The 20,762-nt window shown below is 38.1% G+C and overlaps 1 protein-coding gene across 3 annotated transcripts in view; it reads right to left on the reverse strand.

The window, feature by feature from the left end:
• Positions 1 to 7,721: 7,721 nt before the first annotated feature.
• The window catches only part of LOC124789724 (prolyl endopeptidase), a 94,272-nt gene continuing 81,231 nt past the window's right edge, over positions 7,722 to 20,762 (reverse strand). For all 3 annotated transcript variants that reach the window (XM_047257184.1, XM_047257177.1, XM_047257191.1), the window contains exons 14-15: positions 13,488 to 13,556; positions 7,722 to 13,404 (exon numbers count right to left, since the gene is read on the reverse strand). In XM_047257184.1, the coding sequence (XP_047113140.1) occupies positions 13,339 to 13,404; positions 13,488 to 13,556 (135 nt within the window). In that variant the 3' untranslated portion in view covers positions 7,722 to 13,338. The remainder of the gene's footprint in view (positions 13,405 to 13,487; positions 13,557 to 20,762) is intronic.

Consider the following 20,762-nt stretch of genomic DNA (forward strand, 5'->3'; position numbering starts at 1 on the left):
ACTCTGATATTCTGATGTTATTCAAATATTATTTATGATTAGGTTGCAAAAAACACCGATTGTAATTTTATGTGTCTGTCACGATCAGTTTTAAATCAGAATATTTTTGGCATGTGCAGTCTTTTGACTGGCACCACTTTTTTTTTTATGCCAAGCAATCTTGACACTGCCTGTCCCAGCTGAGAAAGCCACATTGAACCACTGAGCATTTAATACACGTTTTAACTTAAACTGTAGTATGGCACTCACCTGTCACTGTATGAAACGTAAAAATTGTATTGTTTTTTATTGTAAGTACTTATATTGGGTATCTTCTAAGAATATTTCTCAGTGTCTGACAACTGTTGAATCTGCATACTTAGATAGTAACACTTGTTTTCTACTTTCTGGTGAGAGTGTCCCTGGATGAATTTTAAAATCAAAACTGGTAGGAATAAATGTTTGAAATTCAGCACAGCGAAGTTGTCAGGCATTTCTTGCTATATATATGGGCTGTTGATTGTTGCTTACAAAAAATGTTTAATATAAATAACAATTAACTATTTTTAACCATATATGGGGCTCAGAGTCTCCTCCTCTGGGTAATTTCTTTCCACCTTATTCAACTGTCGTGAGGTAAAGCCCACAGAGTGCTTCACTCCTCCTTTACTCAATACCCAGCCAGTGAAAGATTACATTGCATGACAATGGAAATTCTTTGGCACAGTTCGGAAAAATCAACAACGGACCAGTTGTCAAGGATTTTTTGAATTTACTGACCATAACCTCACACTCCTCCCCCAAGAACCGTGGACCTTGCCGTTGGTGGGGCCTCAGCAATGCAGATAGCCATACCGTAACCACAACAGAGGTGTATCTGTTGAGAGGCCAGACAAATGTGGTTCCTGAAGAGGGGCAGCAGCTTTTTCAGTAGTTGCAGTCTGGTTGATTGACTGATTTGGCCTTGTAACATTAACCAAAACGGCCTTGCTGTGCTGGTACTGTGAACAGCTGAAATCAAGGGGAAACTACAGATGTAATTATTCACAAGAGAATGCAGCTTTACTGTATAGTTAAATGATGGCATCCTCTTGGGTAAAATATTCCGGAGGTCAAATAGTACCCCCTTTGGATCACCGGGTGAGGACTACTCAGGATCCATTAATCAGGCAGGTAGGTTACAAAATTTAAAAATGGAAATGGACAGATTAAATACATTAGGAATTAGTGAAGTTCAGTAGTAGGAGGAACAAGACTTCTAGTCTGATGAATACGGGTTATAAACACAAAATCAAATACAGGTAATGCAGGAGTAGATGAATAAAAAAAATAGTAGCACGGGCAAGCTACTACGAACAGCATAGTAAATGCATTACTGTAGCCAAGATAGACAGGGAGCCCAGACCTTCCTACTACAGTAGTACAAGTATATATGGCGACTAGCTCCACAGGTGACGAAGAGATTGAAGAAATGAAAGCTGAAATAAAAGAAATTATTCAGATAGTGAAGGGAAACAAAAATTTAATAATCATGGGGGACTGGAATTCGATAGTAGGAAAAGGAAGAGAAGGAAACGTAGTAGGTGAATATGGAATGGGGTAAGAAATGAAAGAAGCAGCTGCCTGGTAGAATTTTGCACAGAGCATAACTTAATTATAGCTGACACTTCTTGCTTTAAGAACCATGAAAGAAGGTCCTATATGTGGAAGAGGCCTGGAGACACTGGAAGGTTTCAGACAGATTATGTAATGGTAAGACAGATTCAGGAACCAGGTTTTAAATTGTAAGACATTTCCAGGGGCAGATGTGGACTCTGACCACAATTTATTGGTTATGAACTGTAGATTAAAACTGAAGAAACTGCAAAAAGATGGGAATTTAAGGAGATGGGACCTAGATAAACTGACAGAACCAGAGGTTGTAGGGAGTTTCAGGGAGAGCATTAGGGAATGATCGACAAGAATGGGGGGAAGAAATTTAGTCGGAGAAGAATGGGTATCTTTGAGAGATAAAATAGTGAAGGCACCAGAGGATCAAGTAGGTAAAAAGATGAGGGCTAGAAGAAATCCTTGAGTAACAGAAGATATATTGAATTTAATTGATGAAAGGAGGAAGTATAAAAATGCAGTAAATGAAGCAGGCAAAAATGAATACAAAAGTCTCAAAAATGTGATCGATATGAAGTGCAAAATGGCTAAGCAGGGATGGCTAGAGGACAAATGTAAGGATGTAGAAGGATGTATCACTAGGGGGGGGGGGGGGGGGGGGGGGAGGATAAGATAGATACTGCCTACAGAAAAATTAAAGAGACCTTTGGAGAAAAGAGAACCACTTGTATGAATATCAAGAGCTTAGATAGATAACCAGTTTTAGGCAAAGAAGGGAAGGCAGAAGGGGGAAGGAGTATATAGAGGATCTATATATTAATTGTATAAGTGATTGTGCAAGGAAAAGGATGCTGGTAGACCACCTTAATTCATATAATCTTATGCAAACCGTATTCTTTCCAACGAGAGTGCAAGGGAACAGTAGAACAACCATAGACAATATTTTTGTTCATTCGTCATTATTAGAAGGGCATTCTGTTAGCAAAAAGGTGAATGGCCTTTCAGATCATGATGCACAAATTTTAAGTCTAAAAGATTTTTGTGCTGCAACACATGTTAAATATAGTTACCAACTTTTTAGGAAAGCTGATCCAGTTGCTGTCCAGACTTTTGTAAACCTTATCAAGGAACAAGAGTGGCAAGATGTTTATAGTGCTGATACAGTAGACGATAAATATAATGCTTTCCTCAAGACTTTTCTCGTGCTCTTTGAAAGTTGCTTTCCGTTAGAACGTTCAAAACAGGGTACTAGCAAAAACAGGCAGCCTGGGTGGCTGACTAAAGGGATAAGAATATCTTGTAGAACAAAGTGGCAATTATATCAAAACGTTAGAAACAGTCAAAATCTAAATGCAGTAGCCCATTACAAACAGTATTGTAAGGTGCTTAAAAAAGTTATTAGGAAGGCAAAAAGTATGTGGTATGCAGATAGAATAGCTAAGTCTCAGGATAAAATTAAAACCATATGGTCAGTCGTAAAGGAAGTGGCTGGTCTGCAGAGACAGGTCGAGAATATAGAATCAGTGCGTAGTGGGGATGTCCGTGTTACTGATAAGTCGCATATATGTACAGTACTTAATAATCACTTTCTGAATATAGCAGGTGAACTAAATAGAAACCTAGTCCCCAACAGGGAATCATATAGTGCTCTTAGAAAAAAGTGTTCCGAGACTGTTACCTGAAATGCTCCTCCATGATACTGACAAGAGGGAGATTGAGTTAATAATTAAATCACTAAAGACCAAGAACTCTCACGGATATGACGGGGTATCTAGCAGAATACTGAAGTATTGTTCCACGTATGTTAGCTCAGTACTTAGCCATATCTGTAACTTTTCCTTTAGGAGTGGTCGGTTTCCTGACCGATTGAAGTACTCGGTAGAGAAGCCACTTTATAAAAAGGGAGACAGGGATAATGTTGACAATTATAGACCTATTTCTATGCCATCGGTGTTTGCTAAAGTTATCGAGAGGGTTGTATATACAAGGTTACTGCAGCATTTAAATTCACATAATTTGCTGTCAAATGTACAGTTTGGTTTTAGAAATGGCTTAACAACTGAAAATGCTATAGTCTCTTTTCTCTGTGAGGTTTTGGACGGATTAAATAAAAGGTTGCGAACGTTAGGTGTTTTCTTTGATTTAATGAAGGCTTTTGACTGTGTTGACCACAAAATATTACTGCAGAAGTTGGAACATTATGGAGTAAGGGGAGTAGCTTACAATTGGTTCGCCTCCTACTTTAAGAACAGAAAGCAGAAGGTAATCCTCCGCAATATTGAGAGTGGTAATGATGTTCAGTCCCAATGGGGCACTGTTAAATGGGGCGTTCCCCAAGGGTCGGTGCTGGGGCCACTGCTGTTTCTTATTTATGTAAATGATATGCCTTCTAGTATTACAGGTGATTCAAAAATATTTCTGTTTGCTGATGACACCACCTTGGTAGTGAAGGATCTTGTGTGTAATATTGAAACATTGTCAAATACTGTAGTTCATGATATAAGTTCGTGGCTTGTGGAAAATAATTTGATGCTAAATCACAGTAAGACTCAGTTTTTACAGTTTCTAACCCACAATTCAACAAGAACTGACATTTTAATCAGACAGAATGGGCATGTTATAAGCGAGACGGAACAGTTCAAGTTCCTAGGCGTACAGATAGTTAGTAAGCTGTTGTGGAAAGCCCATGTTCAGGATCTTGTTCAGAAACTAAATGCCGCTTTATTTACCATTAGAACAGTATCTGAAATAAGTGACATTTCAACACGAAAAGTAGTATACTTCGCATATTTTCATACGCTTATGTCATATGGTATTATTTTTTGGGGTAATTCTCCTGATTCAAAAAGGGTATTTTTGGCTCAAAAACGGGCTGTTCGAGCTATGTATGGTGTAAGTTCGAAAACCTCTTGTCAACCCCTATTCAATAGTCTGGGAATTTTGACATTGCCCTCACAGTATGTATTTTCTTTAATGTCGTTTGTTGTTAGCAATATTAGCTTATTCCCAAGAGTTAGCAGCTTTCACTCAGTTAATACTAGGCAGAAATCAAATCTGCATGTGGAATGCACTTCCTTGACTCTTGTGCAGAAAGGAGTGCAGTATTCTGCTGCATCCATTTTCGATAAGCTACCACAAGAACTCAAAAATCTTAGCAGTAGCCCAAACACTTTTAAGTCTAAACTGAAGAGTTTCCTCATGGCTCACTCCTATTCTGTCAAGGAGCTCCTGGAAGAGAGAAAAAATTAAGCAAATTCCAGTGTTACATTCTTGATTTTCTTTATTTAAACTAACGGCTTGTCGCCTGAATATGTTTCTTATTTTTCATTTTATCTGGTTCTACAATCGTGTTATAATTTCATGTATTGACTCGTTCCATGACCATGGAGACTTCTCCTAAATGTGGTCCCACGGAACAATAAATAAATAAATAAAATAAATCTATACGAGGGCGATGTGTTTGAGAGTAATGGAAGAGGACGTAGACGTAGATGAAGATGAAATGCGAAATACGATACTGGGGGAAGAGTTTGACAGAGCACTGAAAGACATACAGAAACAAGGTGCTGGGAGTAGACAACATTCCATTAGAACTACTAATACCCTTGGGAGAGCCAGCCCTGACAAAACTCTCCCATCTGGTGAGCAAGATGTATGAGACAGGTGAAATACCCTCAGACTTCAAGAAGAATATAATAATTCCAATCCCAAAGAAATCAAGTGTTGACAGGTGTGAAAATTACTTAACTATCGGTTTAATAAGTCATGGCTGCAAAATACTAACACAAATTCTTTACAGACAAATGGAAAAATGGTGGAAGACGACCTCTGAGAAAATCAGTTTGGACTGCATAGAAATGTTGGAACACATGACGCAATACTGGCCCTACGACTTATCTTAGAGGATAGATAATGGAAAGGCACAGAAAGAGAGTAGGGAAGCAGCACACGTACTCAGCTGCGTTCAGCCAGTGACAAAGCATGACCTCTCAGTAAACAATTTCATGCTACTGAGACAAACGAGATTTTTCCAGTTTTTCTTCCAAATTTCTCTTATTTCCCTGATACATCTGAAATTCTCTGATATTCCCCAATTTCCTTGATTTCCAGAACTCGTGACAACCCTGTGGCACCTTTTGTGAAAAGAATTGTGTGGGTAGTAACTGTTATGAGTCAGGGAACCACACCAAAATAGACAGCTGCCAACATATCTAATATGCACAATGTAATTAAAGAAGGCACATAGAAAATAACATATTTTTCAATAAATAGTGGCTGATCCAATGAGCCGCCTAGTTTGGAGACCTCATTTTCCACAATCTCAACATTTCATTTCATGCACATTTAGTTGTCCGTATGACCTCTTTCTCGTTGCTTTTCCTTTTGATTCTCGGTATGAGTGCATGCTTATCTAAAACAATAGGTCCATTCATGAAATAAATAATGCAGAGAACACCTTTTGAATCCCAATACACTATATTCTAAAATATGGCTTACAACATACTTTCACACAAGCAACACTGCTATTTCCCTTGTATTAAGCCTAGATAACAGCACAACAATCAAATATGACACACTTTTTATCATTAAAAAATGGAGGTCTCTCTTCATGAACGAACTTACCTACGAGTTCACACAAACATGAAAGTAGTATAACCAGTTTACTACAATGATTGATTACAAAAATTCTTCCATGAGCAAAAAAATTTCTTTTCTTGTTGAGGAATTTCATATTATACTACAATATTTTTGCATCTCCCACTGAACATAACTTGGCCATAAGCCATAACTGTCCTTTTGACCAAAATCATAACTTCCCAGCTGTCATTAGGTTATCTAACACATCCTCTTTTTTTATCCGGTACAGAAGAAAATAGGAACCATGCATTTTATCTTTTGTAAAACTCACTCCTCTGAATCCTTAGACTGTCTTACTCCCACATTAATGTTGGCTTCCAGAAATCAAGACATCTAGTGGTAGTAGCAGCATGTGGAAGCTTTGAGTGCAAAAGGAAACTCTGCTTAGCACTATGAGACACATTAAAGTCATCTGTGTCTTTTCACGGTGACTGACATGCAGAAGCCATTACAATAACTTATCATACATCAGATCCCAGAAATTCCACATTTAAGGTGTCAGACGATAAAGCACACACTGAAATACTCATCATCACGGCAATCTATCACATGTAGCAAATACTGTAATAACATTGCCCCTTCTTCAGTAATTTTTCTAGAAACATATGCAATAGAATATTTCAGAATAATTAGGCTGAGCTTTGGCCATTGTGTAAGGTATACAACCACATTTATGTCATATCAAAATGAATGTGACTAACCTTCACTGTGATTCACTCTGTCTTCAACTTTTTTAAACATTGAAAGATGAGACACTGGGTTTCGGAAGACTGGTACTCTCAGAGGGAGACAACAACCATAGGAAAGATCTCTGCTGATAGAACACTTATCTCCAAAGAGTTGGGAATCCAAACTTAACAGTAGTTTCAGAACTGATGTCATTGTTGTAAGTCTACATTCTTTACAGTTACCAATGTTCAGCACATTTAAAGGGAAAACAGTGTATGGTTGTGTTCACTAGGGAAGTTTTTGTCACTAGGGAAGTTTTTGTCACTAGGGAAGTTTTTGTCACTAGGGAAGTTTTTGTCACTAGGGAAGTTTTTGTCACTAGGGAAGTTTTTGTCACTAGGGAAGTTTTTGTCACTAGGGAAGTTTTTGTCACTAGGGAAGTTTTTGTCACTAGGGAAGTTTTTGTCACTAGGGAAGTTTTTGTCACTAGGGAAGTTTTTGTCACTAGGGAAGTTTTTGTCACTAGGGAAGTTTTTGTCACTAGGGAAGTTTTTGTCACTAGGGAAGTTTTTGTCACTAGGGAAGTTTTTGTCACTAGGGAAGTTTTTGTCACTAGGGAAGTTTTTGTCACTAGGGAAGTTTTTGTCACTAGGGAAGTTTTTGTCACTAGGGAAGTTTTTGTCACTAGGGAAGTTTTTGTCACTAGGGAAGTTTTTGTCACTAGGGAAGTTTTTGTCACTAGGGAAGTTTTTGTCACTAGGGAAGTTTTTGTCACTAAGGAAGTTTTTGTCACTAAGGAAGTTTTTGTCATTAAGAAAAACACTTACTGTCACTGCTACTGCTTTTTATTTTGCATAAAACTGCTGTTAAAATGTATGAAAATCCTTTATGAATTTTTATTTGTTTTAATATCTGTATAATACAGAGTACATATGTACAAAATAAAGTATATTTTATCAAAACTCCGTCAGTTTACAGATTGTGTGTATTTCATTAAGTACATAACAGTTCTTTAAAGCACTTTTAAAATGTTACCATTTATACATGCGACAGACCTGAGGTATTCTTCAGTTTCAAAAAATTCATACACGTAGGATGCTTCAATTACAAAGAAACATAGCACACCCACAATAAATTAACAAATAAAAAAAGCATTTCATTTAACTTCTTCGACCCATAAATTGCATCTGGGAAGAAAATGTCCTGAACTTGATGGCATTTAATTTATTGCTGATAAATTTATCCATCTAACACAGTAAACATGAAAGTTATATAAATTTGACTAAAATATAGGTGTTGTGAACTTTGAAATGGTAACTGGGAGAGAGGCTAAGCAGTTCAGACAATGTCGAAGGAATGTAAAATGACAAATTTTGTCACTAAATGCATAATAAGAATTCTGTAACTGTGTGTAATCCATGTAACTTCAGAATTTATGAATGGTGGTGCCCATAACATTTTTTTCATTATTTCATTAACTTTTCCACTGCAAATACTTGTACCAATGCAGATTTGCCAAATAAATGAGAATATTGCACACATGGCTAGCAAACCATCACGTAAGAGCAATCCCTATAACATTCACTTGCAAAAATTAACAATAACAGCACCAAATGTGCAAATGAGAAGTTCTGATTAGTGTATTTATTGTGAACATTATGAATGAAAATGACTAGTCCTCATGGAACATCCATGTAATACTAGTGTCAATGGCCTGATGCCAGTGGTTTCAGATCTGCATGGTTACTATTAATGGCTGCTTGTACAAGTAAATTTCTGACTGCCATCTGAAGCAACACAGAAGAAATTATGCATATATTTGTCTCTGCAACTGTATACTTTACATGGGTGACAAAGTTTGACACATCTATAATAAATACATCAAGTAGATTGACGATATGACAGCCATGTAGAAGATTGGTGTTGTGATAGGACACAGAATTTATCTGTAAACATAAGAAAATTACGTTTTACAGAGGCAGCATACTGTTGCAGAACTGAGGGGAAAAGTAGAGAGATGGCTGAAGGAGATTGTAAATGACCACAAATCACCACAAACTGATTCACTCAATGAGACGTAGTAGTAAGTAGAAAGAAATAGAGAGAAGCACATGAAGAAGAAAACTGAAATACAACTGACAAAATACTAGCACAAAACTACGAGAGTTAATGTAAGGACAGGGCTTTGTGTATTCTGGTGGTAAATGATTATACAGGGTGACAGTTATTGAAATATATTAAATAAAAATCATAATTTCTGAATGGTTTGCGTTAGGACATTCAAAAAGCATGGTTGACTGCAGGACATGATGTGAATTGGTATCTTTGGTTTAGTGACGAAGTCCACTTTCATTTAGATGGGTTCGTCAATAAAATTGGTGCATCTGCAGGACAGAGAAACCGCATTTCACTATCAAGAAGTCTCTTCATTCTCAATGGATGACTTTGTGGTGTGCAATGCCCAGTCACGGAATAACTGGTGCGATATTCCTTGATGGCGTGGTGACTACTGAACGGTATGTGAAGATTCCGGAAGATGATTTCATCCCCATTATCCAAAGTAACCCTAATTTCGACATGATGTGGTTCATACAAGACTGAGCTCAATGCCATCATAGAAGGAGAGTGTTTAATGTCCTGGAGGAGAACTTGGGGGACTGCATTCTGGCTGTAGGGTACCCAGAGGCCACTGGCATTGGCCTTGATTGACCACCATATTCTCTTGATCTGAACACGTGTCTCCTTTTTGTGGGGGCTACATAGAAGACAAGTTGTAGAGCAACAACCCCAAAACCACTGCTGAGCTGAAAACAGCTATTCAGGAGGTCACTGATGTTTCACACTTCAGCAGGTCGTGCAGAATTTCACTATTCGTCTGCGCCACATCGTCAATGATGGCAGCAAATCCAAGAAGTCATAACTAGAGCCAAATATCTGTAGTGACGTTTACATTTTGAATAAAGTGAGTACACACTGTAGTTTGTAACTAATTTATGGTGTTTTTTCTTTTTCATGTAGTTCAATAACCGTCACCCTGTCGTTACAGCAACATTAGGGGCTGATTAAATTTGAATTAGCTCTACAAGTACACCAGTATGAAGGGATTGAATAGTTAACAAATTGACAGGACTGTAGAAATTCTGGCACAATAACCATACCAGTAGCACTGGCACAAGTAAAAATATACTAACAAGTTCTTGCACAATCTCCAACTGGAGTCTCATGTACATATACAGTAAAACAAAGAGACTTAATACACTAAATAGTTTAGATTATTTTGTAAACTGCAGTGTTAATGCTTCACCTACCAATGATTTATTACTACATCCTAAAATTAGCAATTATGAGTTCAGTGGAACACATCACTGTGACGACACAATCACCACTTACAAAAACATTAGTAACAGCTAACAATGATATGAGTAACTGGCATTAAAGTTATTTTTGAGTAGTATGTTACAGCTTTCTGACACAGATGCATACTGCACCTGTTCAGTTGCCTCTTAACATGCTTGAAACTGCATCTTACCTGTACTGAAACAACAAATATATCCAAAAATATATATGTATATTAACAGAAAACTGTTACAGCGAAGTTCTTAACTATGACACATGCACTTGACAATCCATATGTATCTTGTTAAACTTGATATATACAAAATTTATAAGCCACTTTTTCGATTATCACCCATTATAAGCATTACAATTTTGTAAACATGTATTTTACAGGCAATACGACTAGTTTAAAAAATCAGAGAAAAACTTCTGAATTTTAAAATCTCTCTGCCTAAATATAATAGCACATAGTACACATTACAGTTTCCACCTTCAGAGCACTGATTTCAATAACTTCACGTCTGTATCTCTACCCGTGTTAGAAGTCACACAAAAACTATTAGGTACGTAATTAGAAATGAATTATGGATGAAGAATCAGATCGTAAAGATTAAGCTGCCATGCAATGAACATATGAAAAGGAATAGTGTAGAGGAACATCATTAATTACTTTTGTTACTTCATATTTTGAAGCAAAACATAGGAAGTTTCCATCAGATACTAAACCCTGTTTAAAACACTTTTTAATTTATTGTCTACGACAAAATGTCCAGTAAAAGGAAATTTAATTTACAGGTATCTTAAATGAGTAAATTTAAGCTGGAAAAACTTAGTATGGAAAACTCCTTCACTGTCTGAACTATACACTCAGACTCTTCATATAGAACAGAGAATTACAGTATATCACCTACAAATAGACAACTAAATACATTCTGACAGTGAGAATATGGAGTCATACAATAATTAGCTCGCTCTTATCTAGATGTGTCCCTCACCCATGTTCACTTGTGAACTCCCTACCACTTTTCTTTAATTCGCTCTTAGCTGCAGATGAGGGAAACAATTTTCTAATTTCTACTCCACAGATAGTAAACCAGTGCAATTTGTGATCATTCTTATTTTAGTCTGGTTTCGTAGTGAAGGTATTCCAAATATATTAAAAGAAACTGAATTTTCAGTACTAACTTTCACATTTTCATTTTAAAGGCAGTAGTACTCAGGTAAATGTGCTCGTTACCAATGGAGTTCAGCCCACCATTAATGAGAACTGTAGATCGAGTTACATCAAAAAATATATCAACAATACACACATATTAAACCCTGAAGAAAAATGGAAGTTTTTAAGTTGAAACATCATATTTCAGTTCTTGATGTGCCTACCCATCACTCAGTGCCCCACCACATTGTGCCTGTGGGTGGTTATTTTGATACATTCCACTTCTTGTACACCACCCAGGATTGACCCATATGAATAATAAAACACAGATAACCACTGTTTTCCTACTAGTCAAACTTTTCAAAAGAAAATGGCAACAATAAATTACACGGAGACCAAAACAAAGCACACCAAATACACATTTGTTACTTCTTTGCCCATATACAACAATTTAAGGTCGCAAACTATTTGAAGCCAAAATTTGTGACATTGTAATATAGGAATACAGATATCATCGCATACTATACCTAACAACTGAATAATTTAACAAATTTTGTCTCACATTTCCTTACTAATGAAGAAAAGAAATTCATTCCTAACAGGAGACAACAAACCTGTGGACTACTCCAAATACATCCCTCTCATGGCACACATGTTACATGCCATGATTATTTATAGTGATCCAACAGACAGTTTAATGTCAAATTCTTCTAACACATCACACTATGACACACAGGGCTTACTTTTTTCTTGAAATACAGCAGCTTTTTAGTGATATTTTATATACATCAGATCTAGGTGAAAGTTAAGCTTAAGATAAGAGCTAATATTTTGTGGCAATTACTTTTAAATCCACCAAACAGCTCAAAGACGAGAGTGGGAGTGGTACCATTTTGTCACTGTTATAAATAAATAATTTGTGACTGACAGTAAAACCACTGCCATTGAGCAAATAATGTATATAAATTTTAAATACTGAACTCTGGACAAATACAGATTTTGAAATACAGTAGCTAATTATAGCAAAATAATGTGAGATCTTGCGAAGTTAGGAAAAAGTAACTTATTTAATTGCTTTGAAATTGTAAAGCAATGGATTACATAAACAACAATGCATCACAGAATATCATTTTACTGTTCATAACTGCCTCCTAGCCTCCATTAATTTGTACTTTTAGAAGTTATGAAGCACTAGTGCACAAAGCCTTACAGGTAATGTAAATTTTACACCTTTGGTATCTTCAGCTCAACGCATTTCTCTCAAAGACGTGCCAAAAGTAAGTCCACAGTCTAAAAATTACCACACCTTAATAACAAATATTCCATAAAATGCAACACTTGTTTTGTTCAGGGGCATCATTACAAACAATTATTACTAGCATATTAATCTCCATTTCCTTCTAAAATTACACAGCCAACAGTTCAAAGTTTTGACACGCCTGTTACAATATGTATTGCGTAATACTCAGCACTGTACACAAAGTTTGGTGCCCAATTATAAATGGCGTGATGTGATCATTTTTTTCAATATTCACGAACATTGGGATTCACTGCAAAAAACAGCATACAACAGAAAAAATGCAATATATAGCATACATCACATGCATGGCAAAAACTTTTTTTCCTTCTGAGGCATATCTGCATGTCAAATATAATTAATATCGACACTGTACATACATACAATGACAAACAGAATTGAACTCACTCTCACTCTCTCTCTCTCTCTCTCTCTCTCTCTCTCTCTCTCTCTCACACACACACACACACACACACACACACACACACACACACACACACACACACACACAATCAAATGCTTCTCAGAAATCCTTAGGCCTTGGCAGATGTGATGGTGGTTAAGTCTGCGTGTAAGTACACAAGGATCTTCTGCAGATGGGACTTTCCAAATAGTCTTCATTTTCAGTAGTATCTCCTGATGAACCACAGATTCTTCATTTTTTAAACTCAAGTCCAAGTGCTTGTACCAAGAAGCATAAGATGTCAGTGCTTTCTTCTATCTAGAAACAAGGAATATTACAGACAGCACATTTAAATTTTAATGAATGTGTTAATTTCACTAAAGCATGTTTAGTAATTTTACCAGTTTGGCTGTTGGTTTTCCTCCTCCATGTCCTGCTTTTGTTTCAATACGTATAAGCAGAGGGTTTGTCTGAAACACAAAGGAAAATCAACCTGTAGCTTCATGCTCTTAATTTTCCTGTTATGATGGCTCAACCAGTTTCCACACTAAATGTCTATTTCCATTTAATACATAGGAGGTGGCTCCATTTTCCTTTATCTCACCAAGACCAGTAATTACCAAGAATTGATTAGGGGAGGGTGGGCAATGTACAGCATCAAGATGGTCACACATTAATATGAGAAAGCCAAGAGCACTAAAACCAGTCATCATTCATCTAATACCAACTGCTATGTCCTTTATTTCACGAAGACCAGAAATTACCAAGAATTGATTAGGGGAGGGTGGGCAATGTACAGCATCAAGATGGTCACACATTAATATGAGAAAGCCAAGAGCACTAAAACCAGTCATCGTTCATCTAATACCAACTGCTATGCACTGAAGTACAAATTTCCATAAGTAAAATGCTTCTTATTTGGGAAACATCTGGGACATCAAGGTGCCATCTTTGTTAGGAATATGAAGTGACTTCACGAGCTTCTGAGACATCAGTATTCTACTGTTATCCACTAGATCGTATCAGAAGCTTTACAACACAAATATTCAAACAGTTATGAACCTTAAACCTCAACATTCTGCATGCAAATGGCTGAGGATGAATAGCAAAGGATCAGCAGAAAATTTGCAAGAAATTCTCACCAAAACTGTGACACAGCATTCTGTATAATATTACAGCATCTAAAAAGATGAAAACTTAGGGTAGTTACTATACATAAAATTTAATTCTTGATATCTTACTCAGTTTAGTTTCTGCAAACTTTAAAATAATCCATAACCAGTAAAATTTTGACTACATACGAACAAGAAATGGTGTATGGATCAAAAACTTGCCATGTAAGGGAAGTAATGAGCTGAAAAGCATAAAAAAAAGAGTGGTGCCCGTCACCTTTCAGCTATGTTCCGATAACGTTCTTTACTGGAATCTGCAGCATGATAAGCAATTGGTAAGATAAAAATGGTCAGTCATGCCATTAAGTATCAAATCCCAAAGTATTACCTAAAATGTAGTGTCATGAACTTTTTTTTTTTGGGGGGGGGGGGGGGGGGGCGGCGGCAATAGGAGGTATTCAAAGATCAGAATAATCACTCATAAGGAGCAAACAGCAAATTATTACCAATTGTTTCCTTCCAGTCAGAAGACAAAGCAGGCTACGACTCAAATGCATTGAGACTTTCATACACAACAAAACACATATCAATTCAATTTGTTGGCAATTCTTTTTATGCACTTTGTCTCTATACACACATAGCCCGCAATGCACATTCCATTAACATGACAATATGGTGGCTTCGTGTATTTGGCAAAAGAATATTACAAATGGATGCAAACCAAATGGAGCTATGTTTCATTCTTAGACAAGTTTTCATTTAATGTCAAGCCTGAAAATTCTGAGGAGTGTGATGCAGAAGCCAATCCAATATTTGTAGGCTCATTAATTAACATACACTAATTTTCTGAGAAATTAGTATTTTAATTGTGTGCACATTTTTGTTGCAATTCAATGCCCAATTAATACAGAAGTCTCGTGGATACTGCAATTTTGTCAGGAACATTTCAGCAATGGGTAAGTAGTTAGACTCAAATTTATTAAAATCCTTAATGACCAGACTCGTACCTGAACAACTCTGCTCCATTACTGTATCCGTATTTGAATTTACAATATATATCAGTGGGAACTTTTGGTCAGGTGAATACAGGGTTATAAATACAAAATCAAATAGAGGTAATGCAGGATTAGGTTTAATAATGAATAAAAAGATAGGCGTGCGGGTAAGCTACTACAAACAGCATAGTGAACGCATTATTGTGGCCAAGATAGACACAAAGCCCATGCCTACTACAGTAGTACAAGTTTATATGACAACTAGCTCTGCAGATGAAGAAATTGATGAAATGTAAGATGAGATAAAAGAAATTATTCATATAGTGAAGGGAGATGAAAATTTAATAGTCACGGGTGACTGGAATTCGAGTGTATGAAAAGGGAGAGAAGGAAACGTAGTAGGTGAATATGGATTGGGGCTAAGAAAAAGAGGAAGCCATCTGGTAGAATTTTGCACAGAGCATAACTTAATCATAGCTAACACTTGGTTAAAGAATCATAAAAGAACGTTGTATACATGGAAGAATCCCGGAGATACTAAAAGGTATCAGATAGATTATATAATGGTAAGACAGAGATTTAGGAACCAGGTTTTAAATTGTAAGACATGTGCAGATGTGGACTCTGACCACAATCTATTGGTTATGAACTGTAGATTAAAACTGAGAAACTGCAAAAAGGTGGGAATTTAAGGAGATGGGATATGGATAAACTGACTAAACCAGAGGTTGTACAGAGTTTCAGGGAGAGCGTAAGGGAACAAATGGCAGGAATGGGGGAAAGAAATACAGAAGAAGAAGAATGGGTAGCTTTGAGGGATGAAGTAGTGAAGGCAGCAGAGGATCAAGTTGGTAAAAAGACTAGGGCTAGAAGAAATCCTTGGGTAACAGAAGAAATATTGAATTTAACTGATGAAAGGAGAAAATATAAAAATGCAGTAAATGAAGCAGGCAAAAAGGAATACAAAAGTCTCAAAAATGAAATCGACAGGAATTGCAAAATGGCTAAGCAGGGATGGCTAGAGGATAAATTTAAGGATGTAGAGGCTTATCTCACTAAGGGTAAGATAGATACTGCCTACAGGAAAATTAAAGAGACCTTTGGAGAAAAGAGAACCACTTGTATGAATATCAAGAGCTCAGATGGAAACCCAGTTCTAACCAAAGAAGGGAAAGCAGAAAGGTGGAAGAAGTATATAGAAGGTCTATACAAGGGCGATGTACTTGAGGACAATATTATAGAAATGGAAGAGAATGTAGATGAAGACGAAATGGGAGATGAAGACGAAATGGGAGATACGATACTGCGTGAAGAGTTTGACAGAGCACTGAAAGACCTGAGTCTAAACAAGGCCCCGGGAGTAGACAACATTCCATTGGAACTACTGACGGCCTTGGGAGAGCCAGTCCTGACAAAACTCTACCATCTGGTGAGCAAGATGTATGAGACAGGTGAAATACCCTCAGACTTCAAGAAGAATATAATAATTCCAATCCCAAAGAAAACAGATGTTGACAGATGTGAAAATTACCGAACTATCAGTTTAATAAGTCACAGCTGCAAAATACTAACACGAATTCTTTACAGACGAACGGAAAAACTGGTACAAGCCGACCTCGGGGAAGATCAGTGTGGATTCCGTAGAAATGTTGGAACACGTGAGGCAATACTGACCCTACGACTTATCTTAGAAGAAAGATTAAGGAAGGCAAACCTAAGTTTCTATCATTTGTAGACTTAGAGAAAGCTTTTGACAATGTTGACTGGAATACTCTCTTTCAAATTCTGAAGGTGGCAGGGGTAAAATACAGGGAGCGAAAGGCTATTTACAATTTGTACAGAAACCAGATGGCAGTTATAAGAGCCGAAGGGCATGAAAGGGAAGCAGTGCAATCTGTATATTGAGCAAGCAGTAAAGGAAACAAAAGAAAAATTCAGAGTAGGTATTAAAATCCATGGAGAAGAAATAAAAACTTTGAGGTTCGCCGATGACATCGTAATTCTGTCAGAGACAGCAAAGGACTTGGAAGAGCAGTTGAATGGAATGGACAGTGTCTTGAAAGGAGGATGTAAGATGAACATCAACAAAAGCAAAACGAGGATAATGGAATGTAGTCTAATTAAGTCGGGTGATGCTGAGGGAATTAGGTTAGGAAATGAGACATTTAAAGTTGTAAAGGAGTTTTGCTATTTGGGGAGCAAAATAACTGATGATGGTCGAAGTAGAGAGGATATAAAATGTAGACTGGCAATGGGAAGGAAAGCATTTCTGAAGAAGAGAAATTTGTTAACATCGAGTACAGATTTAAGTGTCAGGAAGTCGTTTCTGAAAGTATATGTATGGAAGTGAAACATGGACGATAAACAGTTTGGACAGGAAGAGAATAGAAGCTTTTGAAATGTGGTGCTACAGAAGAATGCTGAAGATTAGATGGGTAAATCACATAACTAATGAGGAGGTATTGAATAGAATTGGGGAGAAGGGGAGTTTGTGGCACTACTTGACGAGAAGAAGGGACCGGTTGGTAGGACATGTTCTGAGGCATCAAGGGATCACAAATTTAGCATTGGAGGGCAGCGTGAAGGGTAAAAATCGTAGAGGGAGACCAAGAGATGAATACACTAAGCAGATTCAGAAGGATGTAGGTTGCAGTAGGTACTGGGAGATGAAGAAACTTGCACAGGATAGGGTAGCATGGAGAGCTGCATCAAACCAGTCTCAGGACTGAAGACCACAACAACAACATCAGTGGGAAGATGCTTAACCAGATAATGAAATATAAACTAGAAGATTGAATTAAGGTTACGTTTTGTGGCAAAATCAGCAATGAAATTTCAATGACCTATTGAGCTTTCAGAAGAAACTAGTACTTCAAATTTAAAAAATAGAACAAAAAGTAAGAATACTCTGTATACAAAGACAAGTTCATGCAAGAAGCTTTAATCAATGGAAATCGCACTGTGTGTGATCTCTCAAAGGCCTTTGTTTGTGTAAATCATGGAATTCTTTTAGATAAACTAAATATTATGGTTTGAGGGGGGCAGTGCACAAATGGTTTAATTCATACTTAACTGGAAGATTGCAGAAAGTTGAAATAAGTGGGTCATGTAATGTTAAAACAACAGCTGATTCCTCAAACTGGGGGGCTATCAAGTACGGGGTCCCACAGGGTTCAGTCTTAGGTCCTTTACTGTTCTTGATATACATTAGTGACTTACCATTCCATATTGATGAAGATGCAAAGTTAGTTCTTTTGCTGATGATACAAGTATAGTAATAACATCCAAAAACCAAGAACTAAGTGATGTAATTGTAAATGATGTTTTTCACAAAATTATTAAGTGGTTCTCAGCAAATGGACTCTCTTTAAATTTTGATAAAACACAGTATATACAGTATATCTAAAAACAAAGATGATGTGACTTACCAAATGAAAGTGCTGGCAGGTCGACAGACACACAAACAAACACTAACATACACACAAAATTCAAGCTTTCGCAACGAACTGTTGCCTCAGCAGGAAAGAGGGAAGGAGAGGGAAAGACAAAAGGATGTGGGTTTTAAGGGAGAGGGTAAGGAGTCATTCCAATCCCGGGAGTGGAAAGACTTACCTCAGGGGGGGAAAAGGACGGGTATACACTCACGCGCACACACACACACATATCCATCCACACATATACAGACACAAGCAGACATATTTAAAGACAAAGAGTTTGGGCAGAGATGTCAGTCGAAGCAGAAGTGCAGAGGCAAAGATGTTGTTGAATGACAGGTGAGGTATTAGTGGCGGCAACTTGAAATTAGCGGAGATTGAGGCCTGGTGGATAATGGGAAGAGAGGATATATTGAAGAGCAAGTTCCCATCTCCGGAGTTCGGATAGGTTGGTGTTAGTGGGAAGTATCCAGATAACCCGGACGGTGTAACACTGCGCCAAGATGTGCTGGCCGTGCACCAAGGCATGTTTAGCCACAGGGTGATCCTCATTACCAACAAACACTGTCTGCCTGTGTCCATTCATGCGAATGGACAGTTTGTTGCTGGTCATTCCCACATAGAATGCATCACAGTGTAGGCAGGTCAGTTGGTAGATCACGTGGGTGCTTTCACACGTGGCTCTGCCTTTGATCGTGTACACCTTCCGGGTTACAGGACTGGAGTAGGTGGTGGTGGGAGGGTGCATGGAACAGGTTTTACACCGGGGGCGGTTACAAGGGTAGGAGCCAGAGGGTAGGGAAGGTGGTTTGGGGATTTCATAGGGATGAACTAAGAGGTTACGAAGGTTAGGTGGACGGCAGAAAGACACTCTTGGTGGAGTGGGGAGGATTTCATGAAGGATGGATCTCATTTCAGGGCAGGATTTGAGGAAGTCGTATCCCTGCTGGAGAGCCACATTCAGAATCTGATCCAGTCCCAGAAAGTATCCTGTCACAAGTGGGGCACTTCTGTGGTTCTTCTGTGGGAGGTTCTGGGTTTGAGAGGATGAGGAAGTGGCTCTGGTTATTTGCTTCTGTACCAGGTCGGGAGGGTAGTTGCGGGGTGCGAAAGCTGTTGTCAGGTTGTTGGTGTAATGCTTCAGGGATTTCGGACTGGAGCAGATTCGTTTGCCACGAAGACCTAGGCTGTAGGGAAGGGACCGTTTGATGTGGAATGGGTGGCAGCTGTCATAATGGAGGTACTGTTGCTTGTTGGTGGGTTTGATGTGGACGGACGTGTGAAGCTGGCCATTGGACAGGTGGAGGTCAGCATCAAGGAAAGTGGCATGGGATTTGGAGTAGGACCAGGTGAATCTGATGGAACCAAAGGAGTTGAGGTTGGAGAGGAAATTCTGGAGTTGTTCTTCACTGTGAGTCCAGATCATGAAGATGTCATCAATAAATCTGTACCAAACTTTGGGTTGGCAGGCCTGGGTAACCAAGAAGGCTTCCTCTAAGCGACCCATGAATAGGTTGGCGTACGAAGGGGCCATCCTGGTACCCATGGCTGTTCCCTTTAATTGCTGGTATGTCTGGTCTTCAAAAGTGAAGAAGTTGTGGGTCAGGATGAAGCTGGCTAAGGTAATGAGGAAAGAGGTTTTAGGTAGTGTGGCAGGTGATCGGCGTGAAAGGAAGTGCTCCATCGCAGTGAGGCCCTGGACGTGCGGGATATTTGTGTATAAGGAAGTGGCATCAATGGTTACAAGGATGGTTTCTGGGGGTAACGGATTGGGTAAGGATTCCAGGCGTTCGAGAAAGTGGTTGGTGTCTTTGATGAAGGATGGGAGACTGCATGTAATGGGTTGAAGGTGTTGATCTACATAGGCAGAGATACGTTCAGTGGGGGCTTGGTAACCAGCTACAATGGGGCGGCCGGGATGATTGGGTTTGTGAATTTTAGGAAGAATATATACCCTATATATACTCAATAATACGTAACCCAATTCCAAACCATAACCAAAAAAATTTTATTTTCCGCTTTCAACACTACCGCTGCTATAAAATCCACCGTTTCTAGTTCAATAACAGCAGCTTTCACGTATTAAACAACCATTTCGGCTAGTTCCAATAACCTTCACTTTATTTCCACTTCCG

This window comes from Schistocerca piceifrons, chromosome 1 (assembly GCF_021461385.2).
Source record: "Schistocerca piceifrons isolate TAMUIC-IGC-003096 chromosome 1, iqSchPice1.1, whole genome shotgun sequence".
Lineage (NCBI taxonomy): Eukaryota > Metazoa > Arthropoda > Insecta > Orthoptera > Acrididae > Schistocerca > Schistocerca piceifrons.